This window comes from Colletotrichum scovillei (assembly GCF_011075155.1).
Source record: "Colletotrichum scovillei strain TJNH1 chromosome Unknown Contig00001, whole genome shotgun sequence".
Lineage (NCBI taxonomy): Eukaryota > Fungi > Ascomycota > Sordariomycetes > Glomerellales > Glomerellaceae > Colletotrichum > Colletotrichum scovillei.
This window is the reverse complement of record NW_023336259.1, coordinates 1,656,156-1,682,583: the sequence shown is the minus strand read 5'-3', so window position 1 is coordinate 1,682,583 and position 26,428 is coordinate 1,656,156. Positions and strand designations below refer to the sequence as shown.

The 26,428-nt window shown below is 53.4% G+C and overlaps 7 protein-coding genes across 7 annotated transcripts; 5 read left to right on the top strand and 2 right to left on the bottom strand.

The window, feature by feature from the left end:
• Window positions 1–436: 436 nt before the first annotated feature.
• Window positions 437–1,889, top strand: HER10_EVM0004555 (multiprotein-bridging factor 1). The gene is made up of 2 exons (XM_035474196.1): window positions 437–1,015; window positions 1,266–1,889. The coding sequence occupies exons 1-2, from the start codon at window positions 860–862 to the stop codon at window positions 1,569–1,571; spliced, it is 462 nt and encodes a 153-aa protein (XP_035338279.1). The 5' UTR covers window positions 437–859; the 3' UTR covers window positions 1,572–1,889.
• A 110-nt stretch (window positions 1,890–1,999) lies between these two features.
• HER10_EVM0000480 (uncharacterized protein) lies at window positions 2,000–4,012 on the bottom strand. The gene has a single exon (XM_035470260.1). The coding sequence runs from the start codon at window positions 3,703–3,705 to the stop codon at window positions 2,131–2,133; it is 1,575 nt and encodes a 524-aa protein (XP_035337911.1). The 5' UTR covers window positions 3,706–4,012; the 3' UTR covers window positions 2,000–2,130.
• A 645-nt stretch (window positions 4,013–4,657) lies between these two features.
• HER10_EVM0010074 (uncharacterized protein) lies at window positions 4,658–5,458 on the bottom strand. The gene has a single exon (XM_035479544.1). It carries the CDS (start codon window positions 5,143–5,145, stop codon window positions 4,903–4,905), a length of 243 nt encoding a protein of 80 aa, XP_035338802.1. The 5' UTR covers window positions 5,146–5,458; the 3' UTR covers window positions 4,658–4,902.
• Window positions 5,459–11,876: 6,418 nt separating this feature from the next.
• HER10_EVM0009670 (uncharacterized protein) lies at window positions 11,877–13,998 on the top strand (the record flags this gene model as incomplete). The annotated part of the gene is made up of 6 exons (XM_035479150.1): window positions 11,877–12,135; window positions 12,316–12,512; window positions 12,575–12,921; window positions 13,002–13,127; window positions 13,216–13,762; window positions 13,885–13,998. The coding sequence occupies 6 exons, from the start codon at window positions 11,877–11,879 to the stop codon at window positions 13,996–13,998; spliced, it is 1,590 nt and encodes a 529-aa protein (XP_035338765.1).
• Window positions 13,999–14,662: 664 nt separating this feature from the next.
• On the top strand, window positions 14,663–16,350 carry HER10_EVM0008513 (glutathione S-transferase). The gene is made up of 2 exons (XM_035478031.1): window positions 14,663–15,003; window positions 15,095–16,350. Exons 1-2 carry the CDS (start codon window positions 14,890–14,892, stop codon window positions 16,025–16,027), a joined length of 1,047 nt encoding a protein of 348 aa, XP_035338659.1. The 5' UTR covers window positions 14,663–14,889; the 3' UTR covers window positions 16,028–16,350.
• A 4,571-nt stretch (window positions 16,351–20,921) lies between these two features.
• HER10_EVM0007649 (bZIP transcription factor) lies at window positions 20,922–23,909 on the top strand. The gene is made up of 3 exons (XM_035477199.1): window positions 20,922–21,628; window positions 21,754–22,972; window positions 23,033–23,909. Exons 1-3 carry the CDS (start codon window positions 21,544–21,546, stop codon window positions 23,349–23,351), a joined length of 1,623 nt encoding a protein of 540 aa, XP_035338577.1. The 5' UTR covers window positions 20,922–21,543; the 3' UTR covers window positions 23,352–23,909.
• A 154-nt stretch (window positions 23,910–24,063) lies between these two features.
• Window positions 24,064–26,371, top strand: HER10_EVM0006907 (uncharacterized protein). The gene is made up of 3 exons (XM_035483024.1): window positions 24,064–25,446; window positions 25,498–25,666; window positions 25,721–26,371. The coding sequence occupies exons 1-3, from the start codon at window positions 24,495–24,497 to the stop codon at window positions 26,157–26,159; spliced, it is 1,560 nt and encodes a 519-aa protein (XP_035338505.1). The 5' UTR covers window positions 24,064–24,494; the 3' UTR covers window positions 26,160–26,371.
• Window positions 26,372–26,428: the final 57 nt, after the last annotated feature.

The window sequence follows — 26,428 nt, the reverse complement described above, 5'->3', positions numbered from 1 at the left end:
CAAGACAAGCAGGTTGCCATATTCAGAACACAATAAAGGCTGCTGCTGCCATATGGGTAGGGTCGGGTTGCACAGCCGACAAGGGAACGTGAGCAGAATCAATAACTTACTTCCGTTACATGCGATGATTGGCAATGGAATGAATGATACCTAAGGTGGTCCCTGAAGGCCGCTCTTCCGGATTCCAACGGGCTGACTTGGTTATGGAAGACAGTGAAAAAAGAGACCTTGAGGGCCTCGAATCTGATATGTGGCGCAGTCAGGCAAAAATAGAGACCGGCCGAGGCAGCCACCGGGAGAAGTGTACGCAGAGCGCTCCCGTCAGCTGGGGAACAGCTTTCAGCAAATGGAGGGGGAGGCTCTTCAGGTCGGTCACCCCGCCATTTGCAGCCCAGTCTGACAGTCGGATCTGCCCTGGTGCTCTGCTCTGCAATGCTGCGGCGGCGGCGTTAGGCACATGCAGGGATACCCGCCCCTCTTACCTCCGCCGGTTGACTCAGTTCGCTCAGTCCCTCCCCGTCGACTCCCCCTCCCCCCACCGGTTTTTTGCCATCTATGCCAGTCCATCGACTTCCATACCTGTCATTTGCCGACCAGCCCACGCACCAGCCACAAAGACATTCAGAGCCCCCTCTGTCTCTTTGAACAGCCGCCTCCCAAAAACTGACGCAACGAAACTCTCTTTTATCTATCTTTCCTTCCCTTCCCCCTCCACCGACAAACCAACATCAACAATCCTCACGAGACCACAATCACCAACCCGACGAACAGCGAAAGAAGAGAACCATCTCCTTTCGTACCAATCGAACTAGTCCCACCTACAACTCACATCTCTTCACACGTCAAACAACCGCCCACAATGGATGACTGGGACACCGCCACCAAGATCGGCTCCAAGGCCCGCGGCGGAGGCGTGCAGAGAGAGACCGTCATCAAGGGAAAGAGCGCCCTCAACGCCGCTCAGCGCAGCGGTTCCGTCATTGGAACGGAGAAGAAGTACGCCGCTGGCAATGCTGTATGTTTTTTTCTTCCCCCATGGCAATCCCTCTCCTGCGCGGACAGACAGCATCCTTTGAAATTCACGCTTGACATCATGAGCCCTTGCCCAACCTCACCCCTCCATTCTCCACAATTCTCAATCGATGACGGGAATCAGAGAGGAGAGAGAGAGAGAGAGAAGCCTCTCTTGGAACCACTCCCTCACAGAAACCCTCAAGTCTGCAATTCCTCAACCAATACGAAATGGCTAACTCTCCCCCCAACAGGCCACCAAGCCCGGCGTCGAAGGCCAGCGCCTCACAAAGGTCGACCGCTCCGACGACATCATCAAGCCCAACACGGTCGGCAAGGAGGTCGGCGACGCAATCTCCCAGACGCGCCAAAAGATGGAGCCCAAGATGACCCAAAAGGACCTCGCCACAAAGTGCAACACCACCCAGTCCATCGTCGCCGACTTTGAGCGCGGCAGCGCCGCCCCCGACCAGAAGATCCTCTCCGCCATGGAGCGCGTCCTCAACGTCAAGCTGCGCGGCGCCAACATTGGCGAGCCGCGCTTCGCCAAGAAGAAATGAGCAACTAACTCTTCCGTCTCTAATTTCTTTTATGATTGATACCACTCAATGAGGTGGAATCGTCAGGGGAGAGCACTGCACGAGAGAGAGCGCTCGTGGCTTTAACCTTGCTTGCGCTGGGGAGTCTGGATCCTTGGAAGGGCGGAAAATGGTCGTGTTGAACAACAAAATGACCTCGGCTTGGTTTGCATAGCATGAAACAAGACTGAAGACTCAGAAATGTCTCGAGAGGCTGGCTCTTTATGAAGGTTACGGTTCCTAGACGTTTTACAGCACAATAGATGAGTTGGCGACTCCAAAGCTGACGATTACACTGAATCCATTATGTCTGCATCTTCTGCAGTCTCTATATGTATATGTGACTGGTTACACTTCACTGTGTCAAGTCTAGATATTTGTCTCCCTCAAGTGAACCCAAGCGCCCGGAACTCCATGACAGTCTCATCCCTCTGTCTGTGGTATCTTCCAAACTCCGTATGCAGAAAACACGCTATGCCATGCATCAATGCAATCCCCAGAACACACTTCCACCGATAACCTCCCCCTCAGATGTATTCATCTATGCGAGAAGTCGGTTCACTCGCGCGGCGAGCTCTGCCTCGTACGGCTTGCGTCTCGTCTGGATGACGACATGTTCCTTACCACCGACCGTGGCAACCTTTAACCATTCCGGTGCGACTTCCTTGGCAATCAGACGTACCGCATCGACACCTTCCTCCATGGACATGGGCACACGCAGGGAGTCCTTGAGCTTCTGCTGCAGAACAGCCATGGTGAAGGACACAACCATCTGTCCGGCCGCATTCGACGACGACACGAGCATGGAGAGGACGGCGGAGATGTCTCCCACCCGCTGCAGGGCGCGCTTTCTCGCCATCTCGGGGCCGGTAGGGAGCTGGATGTTGGCGTTGGCTTCCTCCTTGGCTCGGAGTCTGTCGAGGAGGGTCATCTTGGTGCCGTTGGGGTTGAGTGCCGGGAATTTCGATGCTTGAGTCTGCGTCTCTCTCTCCTGCTTCTTGAGGATGTCGTTCTTGATCCCGGTCAAGGCGCGCTGGCCCTTGGCGAACAGGGGGTTCTCCGACATGGTCGTGTGACGAACAGTAATATCGGACTTGGGCAGGTCGTTGAAGCTAAGGTTCTCGAAGCAGATATCGAGATCCGACATCTCATCCATGGCGCGCTGGGAGCACATGATGTGTAGGTTCTTCTCGAACTGTTGGCAGAGCGCGTTCTCGTCAATGCGGCCAGTGTTCTTGGTGAGATCCATCTCGAGGCAGAGCTTGCCACGGCCGTAGTCGGTGACGATAAAGGGCGAGCCGAGGGACACATCCTCCTGGCCTGGTGTCTTTGTGTCTTGGATGGCAATGCATCTCCGAATGTCATCCACTGTGACTCTCCTCTTTCCCCATGTGCGGGCTACGTGAGGTGCGATCGAGCTGATATCGAGCGGTGCGTTGTTGTTCTGGTGCACAAGCTGAAGCGAAACAGTCTTGAGGATGGCGCGTTGCAGGTCCAAGAGCTCCAGAAGCTCGGCAGGAAGCTGCTTCTTGACGACCTCCTCCTTGATCTCTGACTTTGTAGCATTGTGCTTCTTTGTTCGCTTGACCTTTTGGTTGGCTTTGTGCACTTCGGTCTTTGCTTGGGAGATGACGTCCGACTTGCGAGTCTTTCGGCGGCTGTCGGCGACTGGCGATGTTGTGCTCTTTCGTGTAGAAGCAGCGGTGGTGGTGGTTGCGGTTGTTGAGGCGACCTCAAGCTTGATGGGGACAGGCTCGTCCTTGCTACTCTTGAAGACTCGCTGACGCTTCAGAGACTCGCATCCTGGGGCCTCGCTTCTCGCACCTCTCAGCGAGACGTCCTCGTCGTTCGATCTTGCCTTGCGCTTCTTTGAGGGTGTTGCTGTAGGCTGAGGGGGGAGAGCTCTTTCCGGACTGGATTCGAGCTTGATCTCTGTCTTGACTTCCGTCTTGGCGACGGGAAGAGAGGAGGGCAGTCCGATGAAGAAGACCTTCTTTGAAGCGTCGTCGACAGGAGCAGGTTGTGTCTTGGAGACTCGGCCGTACTGGCTGATAAGGTTGGTCGCTGGCGTGGTTGCAACAGGCTTGACCTGCCGACGGGAAGCTGCGCGAGCCATTGCGTCGAGATGTGCAAGTGCCGGTCGTCTAGGTGATGGGGAGAGAAGAACGTCGGCGGTCGAGAGCGATGCAGATTACAAGCGGAAGCTGTGAAGTTGTGAAGTAGAAGTCGAGAAGGATTGGCAGGCGCAATTAAAAAAGTCTCGATTCGTGTAGAAGGTACAAGTTGAAAGTATCAAGAAGTCACGAAGAGTATGAAGAGGTTTTGTACATTGGAAGGAGAGTGGGGAGCGGAAATGATGGAGCAACGGATGGCAGCAACGCGCCGGGCTAAGGGGGTCGCGGACCACCGACCGCGACAGACGCGTTTTTCGAAAGGAGCACACGATGCAGGCGAGAAGTCGCGTTAAGTGGTGGGGCGCGCTGGCGCTGGCGTTGATGGACCGTGCTTTCTAAGCAGGCGAAACCTCGGCACCATCCTCCACCTTCCATTATTCCATGGGACCCAACCGTCTGGGCAACGGAAGCCCTTCCCGTCGAGGTTCCCGTTCCCCCGGGAGAAAATGGAAGGGACGAAAAAAAAATAGTTGAACAAGGAAAAAAAGGGAGTCAGTATGGATGTATATTCTGCCCGGTCTCCAAACTCGCAATCCAAATTTGGGAAAAGCATTGTAACTGCTGTTTTGAGATTCCTTGCTTGTCCCTGCTTGCCTCACATCTGTCAACAACCCGGGGGGATTAGGCTGTTCGAGCTGTTCCAATGCAAACATGGGACGGCCCTTTTCTCCCCTGTCAACCAGCGAACCATTCGCAGAACGAGTCACAATCCCCGGGTATTTTAAAACGCAGCAGCTATAAGCAAATGCGGTTGCCAAAAGAAAATGTGTTATCAATGTTAATTCATAGCTAGAAAGGCCAATTTCCTAGTTGCACACCGAAACCGAGTGCGCATTCCGAACAATGTGTAAGGTGGGACTCCCATCGTCGTCTCCAACCATCAACGTTTTTTGGGTGGCTACTTGCTGCCAATCACCCCGTATGCAGACCGAGAAGAAGAAGAAACCCATGATATGTGCCAGTCCTGCTTTTTGTGTAAACCTCATTTCGCGAGCCGTTTGAGAAAAAAAAATTGCTCCGCGCCCATTTCGCCCCGTACTCCCATGATTTGTCCGTATGCTGATTGTACAAGCAAAGAGTAGCCCCTGTGTCGAACAGTGGGCAGAAAGAATTCGTTCGTAGCTCTGGGCAAGATTGTCTCATCGGCGGATTGATGACTGCCAGTGGTCCGTAGCGAATGATACCGGGCTCGGTGGAGGAGGCGCCGGCACGCTGTAGTCGTTCTCTTGAATCATATGTACAGGCGTCACCGGGCGGTGGGTGGTTGAGGCGAGAGTCGCGTTTAGACTTGTGTAGAGATCCTGGCCCGTCATCAGGCGCAGATTCCTCCGTTGAGGAGAAATAGGAAGAGGCGAGGCGATTTGGATCTGGCTGGCGGGCATTTTGATTGTGTGTGCCGGGGAGGATGAACAGGTGAAGTCCTATCACGCAGGTGTTAGACAAAAAGTCTGGATGTTGCTGCGTTGTCGACGGGCTCCACGTACCGATGGTGATGGATCTGTATCCGTACGGAAGAATCTGGGGAAGAAACGGGGATTATAAAGACAGCTGTGGATATGGTTGCTTGTTGAGAGGCGTTGTCGAGGCTGGAACTGGTGCCGAGACACAGTAGAGTGGAGTGATATTCCTTGAGATGGGGGAGGCGTATGTAAGGTAGGTGGACGAGATGAAGGGCAGGAGGCGTAAGGAAAGTGCAGATGCCAGAATATTTAAAGCCGAGAGCCCCAAATGAGAATCGGCTGACAGACACGCACACACACAGAGAGAAGAAAAAGGCAGAGAGCAGAGAGACAACGAGAGAGGGTGCGACCGGGCGTTTGTGCGCGATCCGTAACAGAGATTTCACAATCCCTTTCCTTGTGTCGTAAGTAGACCGACCACCCCCGGGCTGGTCAAGTCGGTGCGCAAACAAGACCAGGGTGGATGGAATGCCTGGGAGCAAAAAGGACCCAACCGAACGGTCGAAAGGGTGGGCTATGGGCAGAGCAAATCGACAAGAGGCGCGGGTAAGGTTGCAGTTGCCGGGAGAGTTCAACGGAAGCGTGGGGAAGAAAGTCAGGGGTTCCAGTGATGAAGGGGAGATGAGCAAGACGAAGAGGGGAGGGGGGTGTGGTGAGAGTGAGAGTGAGAGGAGTGAGAAGTGGAAAGAGGATGATGAGGGTTCAGAAAAATGGCGAGGAAGTTGAGATGGACCAGAGTTTGCTCTTTGACAGCTCACGGGCTCCAAAGACTGGCGGAAACAGAAGGCAGACTGTCAGGGTAGAGTAGAGTGAGTACCTTACCCGATGTTGGACGGACGTGGAATTGAGACAGGATGATAAAACAGAGGGGCATGAGAGGTACGGGTAGGTACACAATGAAGATCGCGGAGAGCTGGCATGCGAGGCTTGCGATTTGCAATGTCGCAATCTAATGAGGCAAAGTATAACACGAGGAAGCACCTGGACTTGGGCTGGGCGGGCTTGTCGTGCTTGTGTCATGACGAACGGGCAGTATCATGTCTCAGTGGACTGGCTGTAGTTTACTTATGATTACCATAGGCATTCATTTGTGGGAGCTCGCGCAGACTCTTCACGCACCCGCGCTGTATCAAAAGGCACGTCAGGTAGTTGATACTTTGCATCCCTATTGAAACAGCAAGGTACGCATACTGACAGTGTTCTGCCTCTGGCTGCCTCTGGAAATCAGGCTGGTCGGTCAAGAAGCAACATATCGTACAGTCCAATCTTCTGTCGTGCTGCCGTCTGTTTGTTGTGCCGGCTAGCCCCAAACCGGCTCCCATCATCCATGGAGGTCTCCAAAAGACAAATCCCCGGCTTTCACGGGGGAGTGCTGGAAGCTTGGAAGTCTGGAAGGGGAGGAATGTTCCATGTGGATGTTCCTCTACCAGGATCAGGGCTGCTTGCCCCTTTGAGTGAGCTCGGCGATGGGGCCGGATGGGCTGACCCTGACCGTTCAAGTGTTCGGTGTAAGAGGAAGTGAGTAACATTAAAATGGGATTAAAATGGGGGTAACTGAAGATAAGGTACCTGGCGACACGAGGTGGACAATAGAAATCAAAGGGGTTTGAGCATGTATTCTGCCGAGGCAGGGCTTTCTTCCGCAGTCTTCCTCCCTGCCTATCCTTCCCGTCGTCTTCGTTTTCTAGGCACAGAGCATGCCGCAACGGTGGATACAAAACCTGCGAATAGGTACCGCCTGTGTGATAATGGAGTCGGTGCAATTTTTCAGATAAAGAGATGATCAGTTCGGGGAAACAGAGAAAGAATGCCGCCGGAAGCCAGGGCAAGCTGGGATCACACAGAACAGGGCTGTTCCTTTCTTGCTTTGTACTGTTCAAGAGCTCCCACGGGGTTTACCGCCATTCGCGTCTGGGTCATCCCAGCCGTCGCATGCCGTCGGCGAGTTTCCTTTCTCTCCATCCGCTGGTAACTATTCATCATCTTTTCTGGCCCCGGATTTTCTTGCTTATGCGGCAGGCGGGTACGCAGTACGAGAATAATCCCACAGCAGCCTAGGACCTTGCGCTTTGGGGGAACTTGCGGGCCAAACGGATCGAATGGATGAAAATAAGGCGCAAGGAGGGAGGGGGCTCCGTCCAGTCTCCAAGTCTGTTCAAGGTCGTCCCATCCGCCGGAAGTCGGAAGTTGTACCTTCTTTTCTCCCCAACGTATTGGACGGAAATCGTACGGCAAGTTCAACCTTGCAATCAATGAGAACGAGGTGCCAACAGTGAGTACTGTCTTAATGTGGACTTGTGGAGTGAGGTATCTTAGTACCTCCGAGGCTCCGCTTGCCTTTCGCACGATCTAGACGGTTACGGAGCTGTAGCTTGCATCTTGCGTTGCTGAATTCCAGTCAAATTGGTAAGGCGGCATTCTTCTAACCTATTTTCACTTGAGATCGTCGAAAGATGGGACCGAGGGATAGACCTTATCTCGGTGAGAAGCCTTGGGAACTTACCTCCAAACCGAATTTGGAAGTGATAAAACAACTGGGACTAGTTTCAAAAGCCTCTATTTGATTGCAGAGGAGATGGGGACAGTTGAGAAAAATCCTCCAACTGTCACAGAGTCGGCCATTATTCCTAGAGGCAAGGTAATGCTTGCCGACGGGGAGACGGGGATAGCAAGGCCATGTGTCTTTTTTAGTCCATGGGGGAATACGGAGTACCTACTACAACATAGCTGCTCTCTATCTGGCATTCGGCTCACGCGCCGGATCGCCATACCTCCTTACGCGGGGTTTTCTCGTCCGTTCTTTTAGACGTGAGAATGTTCCATGGGGATGGGATAGAGAGGCACAGAGCATTTCCTCATTTTTATTGAATTTTTCTCTTCAATGGAATCTGGAACTTCCCTCCCACAACCTCCTTGCCTGAAGTGGACCAAGGCAGGTAACTAAACTCCACTAATCAGGTACGTAAGGGGAATGTGGGGTCTCTCTTGCATTTTGCGGAGAAGCCCGCCAAAGTATGTAAGGAAACCCCCAACTTCCTGCATTCCCCAAACTCTGGGGACGAAGCCACGGGCAGGGAACTTCCAGGTTCCCCCTACAATTGTACACACCACATAGCAGACAACACATAACACACGGCAGCTTCACACCACCTCGTTCCCCCAAACACATCTCGGCCACGAGGTAGACGGTGGACTAGGCCTGGAAACGACATGCTACAACCTACACACCTTGACACTTCACCTTCCCGTCCTGCGACGGCACCCTTGGGTGACCCCCAATCCGACACTCGTTTTGGACTCTTGGTCTTGCGAGACAGGGGCTTGGAGGCCAACGGAGCGTAGCTACTCTCAAGTACGGATATGGAGTACGAATACATCGTGGCACGCAGACACCGAGACTAGAGAATGCATAGGTATTGAGAATCAGGATAGGGTAGGGTGTGGCGTCCTACCACTTACACGTCTCCTGCAGCCTCATCAACAATGCTGCGGATTGTCAGCAAGCCCACGTCGTGCAATCAACCAGGCCGCTCGTATCAAGCTTCCCAAGTTTCCGCAAACGACGTAAATACCCTCCTTCGCCTCTACTTACGGCTTGCGTCCTGACTCCTGACTCACGGCCCCCAAAGATTCTGGTCCAACCTCACCTCTTTCTGCCACGTTGCCTCCAGGCTTCAGCTGTCAACAGAATTTCTCACGCCTTCCCGGCGTTTCTATTGTGCCCCAAAACATGCACACCCATCGCCGTTCCCCTGATCTGGACGGGAAAATTCAAGGCCATTAGCGTCATGGCGCCGCTTATCCTTGAACACAGGCCGCCATCCATCAATACCTCATTTCACTTCCCATGCCAGTTGTCATGGCTGGCCTATCGTCCTGCCGCCACCGTCCTCGGGGAACACAAGCCGGCGCAACAAGGGTGTTGACCACGACCGTCTCTACTCGTCCAGCGTGTTTGTGTTACCGGGTGTCTACGCGCTTCGACGCGAATGGTCTGTTTTAGCCTGTCGGCCTCGGCCCAAGCTTCCGCTACTATACGCTCGGATGGGGGATTGACGTCCAGAGTACGAAATGCTCACCACACTCCTGTTGCATCTTGCCGTCCCCAAATGCAGCTTACTTGACCACTAGGAACTCCTTTTGTCATACCGAGTTGCGGTGTGCAGCTACGCTTCGGTCTCAAGTAGCTGACTGGCGCACAGTTGCCTGCTGTGGTCGCGGCTCAGTGCCCATCCGACGCTGCCAGGCTACCTTACCCTCGGACACGAGACCTGCTTCCAAAAGCGGCGTACACAGATACATCACCATATGACTGGCGCCTCCGTTACTTTTGATTTGTGTTTGCTCGTCATCAAATATCAATACTTCAGCTGTCCGCTCGGGTAGCTAACGCCCGTACTTTAGACTTCCGTTCCCCGCGTTTCCGCCAAGCATACGGCGCCGCGCCCCGAATCCTTATTCGACCCCACCTTGCAGCGATGTCTCACCTGGGACATATAATTTCAGCTCTTCATCTTACCGCCAATATTGCGTCAGAAAGCCTTCGCCAAGGCCAGACCACCTCTAGCATGTCAGAAGTCCGTGACCTGAGTTCTGCCTCACCTGTTGTTGTCAGAGCTAGTAATCTCTTGTGTGTTCGTATTCATCTCAGATTGACGCGAAGCTATAGCCAAGTGGTGGTCTCACTGTAAGGTCTTGAGAACCATGTAGGGCAGCATTCCGCCGTTACAGAATTCCATGTCGCAAACGAGATATCTCCTCGGCATGTCTCGCCGTTCTGCGGCGTTACAAGACAAAGGTATCGCCATACTGCTCCCAGTTTGACGTTTCCTCAGAGCTGCGACCGCCGCCGATGGAATCTCGATTACAAGCCAGTGGATTGCAGTAAGCTTGCGCTGTTTCCGTGTCTAGACGAGCAAGCTGGACATTGATTGAGGTTGTAGTAAGAGGTCGGTTTGTTGAGAACCGTACTTGCATTTGTTGTGGACCGAAAACACCACTCTGCCGCTCGTGGAATTCCTTGCCCAGAAGCAATCTTTGCCCAGCTCCTCAAGACCGCAACTCGACCGCGTATGCATGGTGAGAAGGGCTCAAATGTTGTCGCCAACAAAACAATCCGTGCTACCCGTAGACGGACGCAGTTCATGGGGCTTGAACGCCGTCAAAGTAACACACCATGTATGCTCGCGGTCGAAGCACGATCTACCGAAAAGACTTTGGACGACTTTTTCCTGAAAAGTGACGGGGAACCCCAGTGCGATATTCCGATTCGCTGTTCTATTGCCAGTATGCCCGCGCAAGGTTTCGGGGAAAGGGGGAAGAATGAGACGCAACACCCGGCTGCGGTCAGAGTTGGGATGGAAGTGAGATGGGCTGGCATCGCTACCCCGGAGTTACTGGGATGCTCCCGGCCGGGCCCCTCTTGGACGGGAGGCTAGCATGCAGACAGACCGCATTGCTTTGGATCTGCGCGCTCTCCCTCTCCGTGGGATAATGCTTGGATTGTCGTTAGATGGTTCTGAGACTTGACCACTGCAAAGTCCGAAAACTGGCGTCTTGAAGTGCATGCCGCTCGTTTAGCTCGGGGCGCCGTGTGGGGCCGCTCCGTCTGTAAGCTATCCTCTTAGCGGCCGGGCAGGAACGTCTTCTAAGGCTGCATATCCATCAAGAAGTCATGATATATGTCTTGTACTACAACAAGTCGGGTTTAGAAGTAAGCTTATCGCTGTTAAATGTACTGAAATTTGACTCGTGGATCTCAAGTGCAAGAATGCATGATGTATATGGCCAGGTCTGGTTTCTGTATCCCTCCTTGTCGTAACGTCTTCGAGCAACTGGCGTAGAATAATGACTGGCGTTTGTGACTCAAAGAGGAGGGCCGGTGACTATGAGGGCGAATCTGAGTGAAAGAATGTAGGTCAGTCTTTAGAGCCAAACTCGTCCAGACAAAGCTTTAGAATGTCCAATTTATCGCAGCCGCCGGCCTTCATTGACTGCCGTAGCAGATCCACTCCTTAACGTATGTATACATGTATATCCCAAGATTCTCTGAAATCCCTATGTTCGATTCAAACCGATGAATAGATCGTTTTCCGAGGACCCTTCTATTCAGGCGTAATGCCAGATATGGTAAGGGGAGGTACCACCGACTGCCAAGCCTGTCAGAACTGAGGATGAGGTGCATATGAGATCCGATTTGAAGGCCAATTAACTCTCGCAGATGACCATAACGCAACATCTGCACATCCTCTGGAAATGCAGTCCGAACCTCGATGCCATTTTCCAGTCGGCTCTCCGCCCGTAACACGACGGCAGCACACATTGCTTTTCTCAAGCCGTTTGCCCATGATTACAAGTTTTCTCGAGCATGGGTGCAGGCAAACTTTCCAACAGACTTGTCCAGTCATAGGGCGAGGGGTATCGCACCCCGCCGCGCCAGTGGAGAGAGGGAGATTTGCCAAGTGGTCTAATGTGAGAACCAACAGAACCAACCAACGACTTAGTCCTCCTTTGACAAGCAATTCTTTGGCTTGTGGCCTTTGGAGGAACATGTTTTTTCTCGTCTTCTTCATACTTTACATTCTACAATACTGGTGTACGTCATAACCAGCAAAACATACTTTGACGTATAATCATCTCATTCACCCTTCAGAATGGGCTCGGATATAGCTAGAAGCCCTTTGTTCTTTGGTTCGTTCTACAATCACTGGGATCGGCATCCTACCTGGACTCTTCTGGCTACCTTATTTGTTATCATTGTGCTGCTCCGAGTCTACGAGACAGCGAGACAGTACCGGCGACTGCGGCACTTTAAAGGTCCCCCTCTGGCAGCTGTATCCAAGTCATGGCTCCTCAAGACCGTGACGGGATCTCAGGGCCACCTCGAGTTCTACAACGTGACAAAGAAATATGGTGAGTGACTTCGTCTCTATTTCGCCAAAAAAAGAAAAAAAATGGTGCTCGAGCGCTCGCCGAGTCATACAAAGTTGGGGGAAATTTTCGCTTTCTAGACAGATAACGGTCTACTCGAAGGTTTTCCAGAGCGCAGGCGCACAAGAACTTGAGGCTAATAAAAAATCAATTTGCAAAAAGGATCCCTCGCGCGCATCGGCCCCAATGACCTCCTCAACGACGACCCTGCCCTCATGAGGCGCATGCTCGGCGTGCGGAGCGAGTACCGGCGCTCAGACTGGTACAACGGCATGCGCTTCAACCCATCGAGAGACAACGTCCTCTCGTGCAGAGACGAGGACGAACACACCAAGCTACGATCGAAGATGGCCGCGGGCGTGAGTCGTGTCAGGGGAACTCTCCGTCCAATGCGTGACTAACGAAGAGGGCTCTCCTTTAGTACTCTGGCCGCGAGGTCCAGGCCTTTGAGCAAAAGATTGACGAGAATCTCCTCCGGTTGATCGCGCTTATCGAAGGCCATGCAGACGAGAGTAAGTCATTCGATTTTGGTAGAAAGGCGCAATTCTTCACGCTAGACGTCATTTCGGATCTAGCGTTCGGGGAGCCGTTTGGGTTCGTGGCGTCCGATTCGGATATGTACGAGTACATCAAGACGACGGAGGTGAATTTGCCCGTGTTTATGGGTATGACTGTGGTACCCTGGGTCATCAGGCTGTTCCGGTATCCTCTGCTTAGGTTGATGCTGCCTACGGAGAAGGATCCGCTGGGCTTCGGTAAGGTGATGGGGTGAGTTTGACGGCGTCTTTCTCCTGTTTGGTACAGAGCAATGGTTTGAATGACTTCACCAGCTGACTTTTCCTATTCAGGATAGCAAAGAGGTTCTCCGCCGAGCGGTTTAGTCCTGGTGCGAAAGTCCAGAGAGACATGCTGGGTTCCTTTGTCGCCCACGGCCTCACGCAAGAGGAAGCTGAGTCCGAGATCCTGCTTCAGATGTAAGTCCTGCACCGATCCTCCTCTCCCTATTCAGGATGTATTGTGAGGGGAGAAAATGAGCAGCAAGAGACTTACGCACCTTCTAAGCATCGCCGGTTCCGACACAACGGCAACAGCAATCCGCGCCACGCTCCTCTACATCATCACAAACCCCCGCGTCCACAACAAACTCCTAGCAGAGATCCTCTCCTCTGACATGAACGCGAAAACCGCTACTCACGACCGCCCCGTCATCTCCGATGCCGAGGCCCGTAACTTAACCTACCTCCAAGCGGTCATCAAAGAAGGGCTGCGCATCTTCCCGCCCGTGGCGGGTCTGATGGCAAAGCAGGCGCCGCCAGAGGGCGACACGTGGAACGGCGCCTTTATCCCCGGCGGCACGCGCGTCGGGTGGTCTTCGTGGGCCATGTTTCGCCGGCACGATGTCTTTGGCGAGGATGCGGACGAGTTTAGGCCGGAGAGGTGGCTGGTTGGTCAGGATGAAGATGCAAAAGAAGAAGACGGGACGACAGGCGCAGCAGAGAAGAGACTGCGCGAGATGGAGGCGACGATTGAGTTGGTTTTCAGTTATGGGCGGTATCAGTGTCTCGGGAGACCGGTTGCGTTGATGGAGTTGAATAAAGTGTTCTTTGAGGTACGTTTTGCTGTGGCGAATTCTCTTTCTCCTGCTCTACTCTTTTGTGCCATCTCAGCACGTTGAAAGTGGAGCGAAAGGCCTGACTTTGGAGATATATACTGACAAGGGTGTTCTCTCAGCTGCTTCGACGATTCGAGCTCACCATCTGCGATCCGTTGAACCCGTGGAGGACTTTCAACTGCGGTATTCACGCACAGTCTGAGTACTGGATCCGAGCCCAACGGAGAAAGTAGATTATGGAGTTTCAACCTTCATTCTCAGCTCTGAAACTGGCTGGGCTGGGCAGTAGGCCTGATACTTTCTGGAGTATGTTGTAAACTGTCTAGGATACCTAAGGTCGTTCTTGGAGGTTAGCCTATCTGCTTGCGGGCTAGAATCAACAGTGATATATGTTGCAGATTGTCCTGCTGTATGACAGCTGAACTCCTAACAAGCCATATGAAAGTTTGCGTCTCTACCTATACGTTATGTTGCGCGAATCTCAAAGCATTATGAAATGAAATGAGAGTAAAACAGCTACGAGTACAGGGAGAAAGATGTATGCTGCAGCCTACTATGCCTCGCGAAACACCTCACCCATGACACCTTACCTCAGCCCTCAAAATGCCACCTTAACTTCATAATAAAGATTCTTCTACAACACGGACCCGAGATCAATATCATTGTCTTGAATTTTCCACTCGAGATTCTCAATAAGAAAACACCACGAATTATCCAGTGCTATAGGAAAGAGAGGTCAGAAGTATAACACCCAATTGGCTAACTCACCTCGGTGAGCAACCCCACAAAGCACTCCCATTGGCTTCTCTCATCCCCCTTTAACCCCGCATACTCCACGTTAGCTTGGGAACCGCTAGGTGCCCCCGTCGCGTTTGTGCCTCGGCATCTCGAACATATCTCCCAGTCGTTTCGCAGATTTCCCGCCATTCTCTTTCATCGTCATCGATCGTTTGAGTCCTCAACACATCATCCACTGCCCAATTTCATCTCATCTCATCTCACCTCAGTTCAGTGCTGTTCACCAATAAACAACAGAAGCTCGCTCATTTCTCATCGCATTCGCACCTCATCTCACTCCATCTCACCTCCAATCGCTCTAGTCGTAATATCCAAAACCGAAAATAATGGCATCATCCGACGAGGACAAGAAGATTGTGCTGTACCACTACTCCGCCTCGCCCTACGCGAAGCGGATCGTGTGGTACCTAGCTCTCAGAGGCATCCCCTACGTGCAGTGTGTAAGTCGACAACTCTCACACCTTCATCTTCACCACGATTCGTTTTTCCATGGTCCTATTCACCTACGAAAAAACTAACAAACCGCTCTAGATGCAACCTCCAGTCCTCCCCCGCCCAGACGTATCAAAACTAGGCCTCAACTACCGCCGCATCCCCATCCTCGCCATCGGCCGCGACGTCTACCTCGACACACGCCTCATGCTCCGCAAGCTGGAACAACTCTACCCTTCACGGCCCCGCCTCGGCGCCACCACCCCCGAACACGCAGCCGTGGAGCGCCTCCTCGAAGCCCTCATCATCGACTCCGTCTTCTCCAACGCAATCAACGTGCTGCCCACCAACTTACCAATGCTCAAAGACCCCAAACGCACCTGGTTCAAGGACCGCGAGGACTTTGTCGGCGGCAAGCTCTCCGCCGAGACGATAGAGCGCGGGCGGCCCAACGCCGTCAACGAGATCCGCCGCACCGTGGCGCTCCTCGAGACGACGCTGCTCGCCGACGGCCGGGACTGGGTTTCCGGCACGGAGGAGCCCTCGCTGGCGGATATCGAGGCCGTGTGGCTGCCGCACTGGTTAGCTTCCCTCCCCGGCGCGCTGCCGGCGGAGCACGTTTCCAAAGAGCAGTTTCCCAAAGTCTTTGCCTGGATCGAGCGCTTCCAGAAGACGACCTCGGACGCTAGAAAGGCGGCTGGGAAGGTAGCCACGGTGTCGGGCGACGAGGCGGCGGAGATCATCGTCTCGTCACCGTACAATGAATCAACTACAGGAGGAGTCGATGCCAAAGACTTGCTCGTGATCGCGCAGGATCTCAAGGCGGGCGACGAGGTGATCGTCTGGCCCGCCGACACGGGCGCCTCGCACAAGGACACGGGGAAGCTTGTGAGCCTCGACGGGGACGAGGTCGTCTTCGAGGTCACCGGGCCCAGGGGTACCTCCGTGAGGGTCCACGCGCCGAGGCATGGGTTCCGGGTGGAGAAGCTGGAGAGGTATAACGCGCGCACCGGGGCGGCCGCGAAGCTGTGATTTCTTTTTTTTCCTTTTCTTCTCCCGCGAGCGACCACGGCCCGAAGTCCTTTCTGCAACCTCCGTCATTCGCCGGGTGCCGTTGCCGGAAGAGGAGCATGGGTATGTTGCTCCGGCCAAAGACCTACTCATTCCAGAGTGTCTTTACAGGCCGGAGCGAGTGTTCGGAGGGGGAAGACTCAGAAAAGCGTTCTATCAGAGCTCGGCGTGACACCATGCGACGCAGTCGGTAGAAACGTGAAACAAACACCCGCGCTACATCATTGATAAACTACCCATCGAGAATCTGGAGCATCATCAGACTTATTAGAGAGGGGAGGAATGTGATCAACATGCAGCTCCGAAACATATCAGGACGCCGCGGCTAGTGACTAGCTGGCATATTCTGCAATTAAAACATGCTGAAAAAAAGCCACAAATGATGACCGTCCACACAACTTTCCCATCGTCCCGACGTACCGAGAAGCTGTTTTCGGCTTCGAGATGTCAGAGACCGCGTGTTACGTGAATAGATAGGCCGGAAAGGGCAAGCTGAGTTTCATCCCAGCATGCACCGGCTTCCACAGCTGAGGTTGCCGAATGTTTTGTTGCCACTGTTCAAGCTATGGAAATGGGATAATTTGCAACGGCTGAAGATCGAGTGGCAATCTCGATAAGCTAAAGATGAGTTCCAAAGTAGGCTTGGCGGAAGGATGAAGACTGTTATTAACGAGCGCGGGACGTAGGCTTCTACGTTCGGCTGCTACGCATGCCGATATAGATGTTGATGCAACACCCGGGATTCTTTGGACGTACCAGCCTATCATAGTGGATCATCTATCTGCCGGTACGGCTCTTTGCTTAGAATCCCATCCATCCCATGATCTTCCTCGACCTGTTCGGAAGGAGGGATTATTGGACTTGTATTTGCGTGATGTGAAGCGAAGAAGATATGGGCACATAGTGGCACAAAACAATGTCCAAATGTTGATAATCAGTTTTCGGAAGGCTACCTTGTCGATCCGGCAAAGAGGCGCACAACCCGCCAGCTGAGTCTGTCGAATATTTCCATCATAGACAAGCGCGCTGGCACGTCGACGATTTGGAGCCCTCAGATCATCGGATGAGATCCTCCGCCAGGGACCCGGAGGGGGGTTGAGGCTAACACAAGGCACTTGTGGCGCCGACCCGGTGGAATGGGGCAGCGGACGCCGCCGGACGGAGAACATTGGGCCTAGACGGCGCGATAGGTCTGAGCTGACCCTGCTACGGCCAAGCGTGATGTCTCTCGTCCGAGGCACGACGTGGGTTTGTGGTTCTGGACCCGAATTCCCCATGCGACGTTGTGGTCGTTCGCACTTCGCTAGAGGGAAATCGAGCATGCAGCAGTCAGATCGATATCGAGATTGATGCCGAGCCTGGGTTTAGACTGGGCGTCCATCAAACGTGCCGTCTCAGCCATGCTCTAGACGGATTTCTGCCGTCATCGCTCCGTCAATGTATTCTGGGGAAAGCTTTAGATCTGGTTATTCCAGCATGAGCTCCGTCGAGATACCAGGGCCAAGCTGGGTACCATAATGCGTCCAAGGCTCAAAGGGGTCGGTCGAGTGGACAGGCCCCGTGTACAGTGTGACGCGACGCGCTCGCGAAAGTGCAAAGTTTAAGCACAGTGCGATGGAAAGATGGTGCGAAAAGAGGAGCAAAGGCATGCAGGATGCAAGGATGTTCTCCGGGTCTAGTGCGTCATACGACGGTAGCCGACGGGACAAGTCAGTCTGCTCCGGGAATACGTACCGTTTGCTGACCTGAGACTCCCCGTTCGCTTCCATTCTCACTCACCTCGGCGTCCAGCGCGAGAACGCAGCAACACCCCCCATCCAAGCAAACCACGCGTGAAGAAGACGGGGAGCAAGCGGTCTCCGCGGAGCAATCCAGTGGGTCGCCGGAAATCAGAGGGAAAAAATTTGAAAATTCCGTCATTGTCGCAAATTACGGACCCTTCCTTATCAGAATTGCAACCTCCACCGTCGATGAGGACAGTTTTTGACACAAACTCATTGTGCGGATGACTCTGGACAAGTCAAGAGACCGTTTCAATATGGTCTTGACCACTGTTCGGACCTCGAGCAACCATGGGAAGGTACCACACCTTTGAAAATCGCATCGCCGACCGTGCCGGGGCGACTGTGAGTGGGCAAGCAGCGTTGGGCTCGTTTGCTTGGCTTTGTTGGCCCAGATTTTTCTATTCGTCAGCATCTTGCTAGACATAGTTACGTCATGACCAGTGACGCCACCAATGCGATACAAAAACTGAAAAGTATCGAGACAGTGCGGACCCAATTGCAGAGCCGACATTGGCCAAAGCTGTGACCATCGAGCGCATCTGGTGCCGTTTTCAAGAACTTTGCCAATCTTCCATCTCAAGCTAAAAACAGGTCAACCCCATGAATAAGGCCGTGACGTGATGTTTGGGAGCAGACAGACTCGCTTGTCAAAACGGAGAGGTATCAGCTAGTTTGTTAGCAACAAGAAGCATGAATCCTTGCCGTTGACGGGCAGTGGACACTGGGAGGATGCGAAGTATTTCCAACAGTTCAAGTATGGTAGTCTTTCCGTGTCTGGCTACCCGAAGCCTAAAGGGTATCGCTACGGAGCAAGATAGATGTGCCCCGTCTGGCGCGATTGTTGTGACGCAATTTGTTGTACGGATACTCTGCAGTTGAGTGTGAGAGAGCGGGGACTGGCTGCCGGGGCCTCCCTGGCTAAGCTGCAGCTCCTTGGGACACCCTATTGGATGTTGAAGACAGTAATTTGCCACTTCGGGTTTCCCAGTCGCGTCAAAAACCGACCGTCCATGTTGCTAGTCCTGCGGCTCCTGGCTCATTCTCACCGGCAGATTTGGTCCAGGAACTTCAGGTAGCTGCAGCTTAGAAATTCATGGCTGATGGCCGCTGTGCAAGGACACGCAAGTGCAACGACCTGGGGTGATGTTTGATACAATCGTGGTAGGTTGACGAGTGTAGGTAGGTGTCTGTGACTATACAGTGGCTATACGGTTCAGGTAGCGTAGACCGGCGGGATCGTGATGGGGGATGAAAACTCTTGCTCGAAAGGGAAACGAGCCTGTCGATCTCTTCACCGTAACGATTTTCCTGTGGCCAGATTCCTCCGGGAGACCAGCAGCCGCACGCTTTAGACATCTAGCAGGGAACAGGTGGCAGGTGGTTCGATGGCGTTGACTGTTCTAGACTCTCGCGAATGGTGAGATGCAGGCCAGGGCGATGCGAAAGGCCAGGTCGAGGCCATTGTTGACCTGTTTTCTTGCTGTCCGGTGGATGAGGATGGATAGCAGCATCCGTAGAGAAGAGGGTGGCTCGGTGGGCGATTATGAAGGAATGGGAGGTGGATGTTCTGTCGACTCGTGAAGTCAGCACGTCAGTTGCGCAAGCTCCACCTGGAGCGGCGCTTGAAAGTCGAGGCAAGGCCCAACCAAAGGGAAGAAGAAGAGGAACAAAAAAAGAAGAGGGACGGGATGCCATGGCCCTCGAATGCGACAGGAAGGAAAAGTGATGCAATCCATGCAGGGGTCGGAAGACTTGGGGGAGGGGACCACCAAATGGAGACGTGCAGCCACAGTAGAAAACGTTGGCTGCAGATACTGGCTGGGTGGTGCCAGGTGCGTTACGACAATGAGGGGGGGGAATACTTGGGCCACCCCCCCGGACTTGCATTTTCAACCAACCGGCAACTCTCACTGTATGGTGGCTGAAGTCTGATTGGTCAGTTCGCATACAGTGTGTGCAATTTGCCTGATTTTCCACCCATAATGTACAGTGCGGATAATGTATCAGGCTGACGGAGGACGGGACGGTGATAGCAGCGTGGAAGAGAAACATTTACGTGCCGAGCGTGGGAGGGAAGACTCAGCATCCTCTACTGGTAGATAGGCTCTACTTCACGGCAGTCTGAAAACCTCAACAGCGAGCCAAGACATGGTGGTGGTGTTGGCTGTGGTCCGAGGCATTGCAGCAGCCGTCTCTACATCTTCCTTCAGCTGATAAATCAAGATAAGGCGAAGACGAAAGAGACAGAGTGGCCACTCAAAGGCAAAGATGTGTCCATAGATGGAGAATGTGAACGAGATGGTGCGCGGCTTCGGCAGACTCGTCTGCCGTCATTCGCCTGAGGCGATAAGATGGGATGGAGTCTGATGTACGGAATAAAGGTACACATGTTGAGTCGCTCTACACTCCCGTCGAAGTATGTACACTACTGAGACTACCTGAGGTACCTTAGGATCTGTGGTCGAATCCCCAGCATCTACATACAGATAGTTGGGCAACTAAGCCATCCAGTTGCTCGAGGGAGCTTGCGAAATGCGAGAAGGGGGACTCGATCGAGGATGAGGTGTTGACCAGGTCCTCATGTCGGTTGCAATCGAGGCAGCATTCGTTCCTACCGTTCCTACCTTAAGGTACCTTCCTTCTCTCGCGCCATTGTCGAACGCGCACTACGTACCTGTCCTTCCGTAGAGGTACCTGGAAAAGGTACTTAGTTAGGTTGCTAAAGTGGAATGCCAGACAGGTGTGGTGGGACCATTCCCCATTGGTAAGCCGTTCTTGGACGTCGGGGCATTCGGCGCACAGTGCGACAAACAAGTCCCCACAAAAGCCCCAGCGTTTCTCGCAAAACGGGGAAGGAGGAAGACAGAGAGAGGAGGAAAAAAAAAGGTCAGGAGCAACGGATAGCAAAAGGGGAGGAAGGAAGCGCGCAAGAGGAAAAAGAGACAGGAAGCCTGTCAAGAGACTGAATGGGGGACGGGGGGGTCGTTGTTGGAAGGGGTGGGCACTGGACGTGGATGGGGACATGGACATGGACGTGGGCGTTTTGGTGTCAGAGTGTGCGCCGCCGCCCACCCATTTTCTTTTCTTTCGTGCGCCCTCGCCCTTTTTTTTTAAAATCAACCACCGCGCAACGTCATACTTGACCTGTGACGTCTGCCGTTTTTCTCCCCCGACATCTCACTCTCACAACGATACTCGTTCTGCACCCCCATTAGCACGTCCCCGGGTACGCATCCAGACAGAGGCCACAACTACGCAATACCTCTTATTTTTCCTGCTGGCGGCCGTAGAGAGTGAGAGACAACTTTTTTTTCTCACCACCGTCGTCGATCGTCGAAAGCCATTCCATTCTCGTGCCGCTTCCATTACAGAGGAGCGCTGCAATAGCGTAGCTGCTGCCTCTGACGGCTAACCTTTTGCTGCCGTCGCCATCGCTGCTTTGCCCGTCCCTCCTATACTGCGCAGCGGATTGGTTTCCCCCCCGATCTCTCATCGCTTCCAACCCAGATCTATCTTTCTAAGCTTATTCTTCTGCGTGTCCAACTCCTCCTCTGACCTCATCTGGCTTTTTCAACACTACCATACCTACATCATCATCCCTACCCTGCTACCGTCACCTTTTGCCTTTGGCGTCCACCCCACAAACGTCAACAACGCTTCTTTCCCCAAATATAATACATCATCGTCGTCATCATGGGGACCTCACCGAACGACGCCTCGACCGGAGGTGATACGAAGTCACCCAAACAGTCCAACAATGCCACTCCCCCACGTCAAAGTAAGTCCGACACCCTCTCCATCGCCTTACTTGTTGTTTCTTCACCGATAGGCATCGTCGTTGTTGCTGCCAATATCGTCGTCGTCGTCGTCTTCGTCGTCGTTCACTCGCTTACCACAATATAGACACCATTCCGGAAGTGAAGCAACCCGACCCGAGTCTGAAGCCCGATGCTGACGGCGCGAAACCTCTTGGTCCTCCCCCTCGACCTGGACAGACGACTGGAAATACTCCCGATTACTTCGGCGCCGGAGCCGCCTCTCTCAGTCTGGAGCCCAATCCTTTTGAGCAGTCTTTCGGCGGAGGCGCGCCAGAGACACCAGGTGGTACGAAATTGCCATCCGTTGCTGCTCTGACCTCGCCATCTTCGTTGCTCCCTGGTAGCGGCGCAACTCCATTCAACTGGGGAGGAGGTTCTCTGCGAACCGGTCCTTTGAGCCCGGCCATGTTGTCAGGTCCTACCAGCGATTACTTCAGCGATACGCATCACCTTCGTGGCGGATTCCCGACCCCGAACGAATCTTCGTTGAGAACTGGCTTGACTCCCGGTGGCAGTGGTTCCATGTTCCCTGCCCCCAGCCCTAACTCTCAGCAACTATTTGCCCAGTTGGCCAGTGGTGGTGCCACGCCTAGCACCATCGATTTCCATCGCACTGCGTTAAGTGCCGCTGCGAAGCGTGACACGCAGGCTCAGAATCAGAACCAGAACCAAAACCAAAGTCAGCCCCAAAACCAGACACAGAACCATAATCAGCAACAGACAGCTGTGACATCGCAGCCGCAGGAGATGCCAAACGGTGCAACTACTGTCAAGACTGAAGCAAAGCAGTTCGATCCGCACGATAACGACGCAGCGAACGGTCTGTTTATGCTTGCTCAAGGTGCGCAGGGAAGAAACGGTGCTCCAAACGGCGGATTCGCGGCAGCACAAGCACAATCCCAGGCTCACCCGCCTCCACCACCTGCTCAAGGCGTCAACACGTCACCTCAAATGAGTGCCAACGGTGCTGGATCTGTCGGTGCCGGGTCGTCAGTCCGTGGTGTTAGCGAAGGCGGAAGTGCGATGTCGGATGAAAGCGAGCAAGCCCGTCCCGCAGCCAGGGGCAAGGGCAAGCGCAACTCGACTGGCGGCGCGTCGACAAATGGCCGAAGAAAGGCTGAAGAGCCGCCGGCGAAGGCCCCTCCCGCCAAGAAGTCAAAGCCGAACAACAATGCCCCCCCTCCTGATATGATGGGCGATGATAGTCAATCGGATGATGACGACATGAAACATGAGAATGGTGAAGGCGGAAAGTCGAAGATGACTGACGAGGAGAAGCGCAAGAACTTTTTGGAACGTAACAGGTAAGTCCCAACATTCGAACAGTCGCTTCCAGTGGGACCGTCGCTAATCTCTTCATACAGAGTTGCCGCCCTCAAGTGTCGCCAGCGCAAGAAACAGTGGCTGGCTAATCTCCAGTCAAAAGTTGAACTGTTCAGCAGTGAGAACGATGCTCTCACAGCTCAGATCACGCAGTTGCGTGAGGAGGTTGTTAACTTGAAGACATTACTCCTGGCCCACAAAGACTGCCCTGTTACGCAACAGCAAGGCCTTCACGGTGCCTTCATGCAACAGGCCATGGAGCCATTCAATCCCCAGATGAATCCGTATGGCATGGCCGCTCCTATTCCCAACCAGCAAGTCCTGGCGGCGGGTCAGGGTGTGCAACGCCGCTTTTCATAGGATGACAAAGCCTTGTACAACAATCATTTCGAATATGAGGAGTTGGAGGATTTGATCCATCAATAACAACCCGTTGAGGTTGCTCTTCTCGGATAGTCTACGGCGACACCGAGATTACGACTTTCATGCTGTTCCATTCTCTGGCCCAGTCATATCTTACGGCTCAACTGTATCATCATTATATACGACATTTTGGCGCCAATATCTTCACTTCGCTTCGTTTCTACGAGGGGTTTGCAAGCAACCAGGGGTAAGCTGCCCAGTAACAGAGGCAGTCCACCTTGGGCAGGCGGAGGTGGGGAGTTTGGCAGGCGTCATTGGCTTGCTGCAATTGTATCAGTCCATCATTGGAAGGGCTAGATACTGGGCATATACATCAAAAGGAGTTCAAGGGTCGGCAAGTCATTTGAAAGGGTGTAGGCGTCGAGGGGTGGTCGATGGGAATAAGCCATCGTCTGCTAGCTGATTGATTTGATTGGATTTATAGTAGCAATGGTAACAAGAGCTGCATGAACGGCAACGCCTCGTGGTCATTTAATTTATGAGATTTCACCTCCATAATGAGTCTTGAGATGATGTGTGCGTAGATGAACGTGTATCAGTTTTTGACTAATTGTTCTGCACATGAATACGGCCACCATTATGCTTAGGATACCTAGACACGATGGACCGCAAACCGAGTTGTGATTAAATAAGGTATAGATAGTTAGGCACCGGGACCATCCGTCGACAGCAGTGAGTGGAACTAATACCTACCTAACTTGTGGAAGTGATGTAAGTGAGGCAGTCATGTTCCAGGGTTGTGAGTGGTCGAGAGGGGTTGCCCAAAACGGACTAGCGCGACCTCTCGGGTAAATCATCCCTCACTCTTGTAAACAACATCGCAGAGAAGGACCACCCCAACTTCGTCTCGCGCCGCCAACTACCACACCCGCCCAAACGCGAAAATCACGACAGCACCCCGCTGACCACACTTCTCACAAGATTGGAAATACGCAAAAGCGCACCGAAATTCTGGTCGCCTGGGATTTTTGACGCGCCAATTGACGCGCTTTTCGATTGCCTCGAGGCGCGACTTTCCGATTCCTACACCGAGCGCCACCTTTTGTCTCTCGACCGCATGCTTCATTTAACGCGCCATCCATGACGACCGTCATTCGCACCCGTCACCCGTTGCAAGTCATTAGCATGAGCAACGAGCAGCCAGAGAGAAGGAAAAGCAAGCGTCTTGCGGGTGAGTTGGAGGAGCGCGGGGAGGCGGCAAGGATGATGCTAAAACGACGCGCAGCTTCATCGGTTTACGACGAGCAGGATGGCGACTTCCACTTCACGCGCGGATCCAAATCGAAGCGAGTTAAGAACGCAGAACCCGAGCCAGAACCCGAACCGGAAATCGAAACTGAACCGGCGCCACTACCCCCGAAAAAGTCTGGAAGAGGAAGGCCAGCAAAAGGACGCGCTTCGGCGGCAGCGAAGGCGCCCGAGCCTGCATCACCAGTAGCTGCGCCGAAAGCAGCTGCTTCATCAAAGCCGCGAACGCGACGGACAGCGAGCACGCAGCCGGCGGAGGACGATGAGCTACAATTATTTGCGCCTAAGCGCACGACGAGCCGAAGCACGCGCAGATCGACTGGGAAAACAGAAAAGGCAAAGCCTGCCAGGAAACCAGCACCAGAACCAGTCCCAGAGGAGGAGGAAGAGCATGATGAAGTTGACAGCGCGACACCGAGGGAGCCGGAGCCGGATAGGCGGCGGACGCCACGCGCCATCGAGGAACCGGTCGAGTCTGCAAAAATCACGCTTCCCGTCAGCGACACGCCTGTTATCAATCGCAACAAGGAGATGAGGAAAAAGGGCGGAGGCAATCGTCGGAGCAGCACGGGTATGCGCGGTCGGAGAGCAAGTTCGCTGATTGAGAGTGGGCATAACGCGATACCCCACCGCGAGGTTGAAACTGCAGAATTTTACAAGCATATTGAGTCGGAGGGTCTCATGGAACCAAGACGGATGAAGCAGCTTTTGACTTGGTGTGGCGAACGAGCATTACTGCAAAAACCGCCCCATGGCCAGACAGATTCCAATACTGTTTTGGGTGGTGAGTAAAGTACGAATCCTGGAAACCCCGTGCCCAAGCTAACTTTTCCAGCTCGTTATATTCAGGAACAGCTCTTGAAGGACTTCTCTACAAAGTCAGAATTTTCAGACTGGTTCAGTCGAGAAGAAGAGGGGCCAAAGAAGCCCGTGGTCTACCTCCCAAACCCGCGCAATCTTGAACATCAAGAGAAAATTGAGCAACTGGAACAAAAAGTCAAAAGGTACACTTTCCGAATCCCCGAGCTCATGAAGATGCGGAGACTAACAAACCATAGATTAAAACTAGAAAAGAAGAAATGGCTGGCGCTAAACAAACCGCGCCCGGATATACCACCACTCTTCTCAGAAACAGACACAGCACAAACAGCAACAGCAGCCGACGCATCCATCCTCGAGCCAAATGAGGCAGAAATGTTGAGCTGGCTCACCGACCCGGCATCCTCGTTTGAGAATGTCCGCGCCAAAACGCTCGCCCGCCTGCAAAACACGCAGTCGACGCTGGAGTTTAAGGTGGACCAGCTCGCGGACGGCATACACAAGCTCTCCCAACGCGTTGACACGGCGGGCCGAGAGGCGGATAAGGTCCTCTCTCTCAGTGCCGCGCGGCTCAAGGAGCGGGAGGTGAGGGAAAAAGCCAACGCGGGCACCAAGGAGATGCCCGTCATGGAGGTGCTCCGCAGCCTGGGGAGGATATTACCAGAGGGCGGGGAATAAAGGAAACGATTGTTATTACACACAACGCCGCCGTTTCTCTCCTTTTTTTTTTCTTTAATGACGACCGACCTTTGAGAAGGGGGGGTATAATGACTGATATGAAATTGTGGTGGTTGGGTGGGCGGCGAGGTTCATTCCTCTCTTTTTTTGAATTGGCTTCCCTCGAGGGGGGTTGTTTATCGAGATGGGGGCCATCTCTACTGGCAGACACACAACGTTTTCGTTCCTTCTCTTTCGATGCTCGCTTGGCATGGAATCGGCGCTGGAGG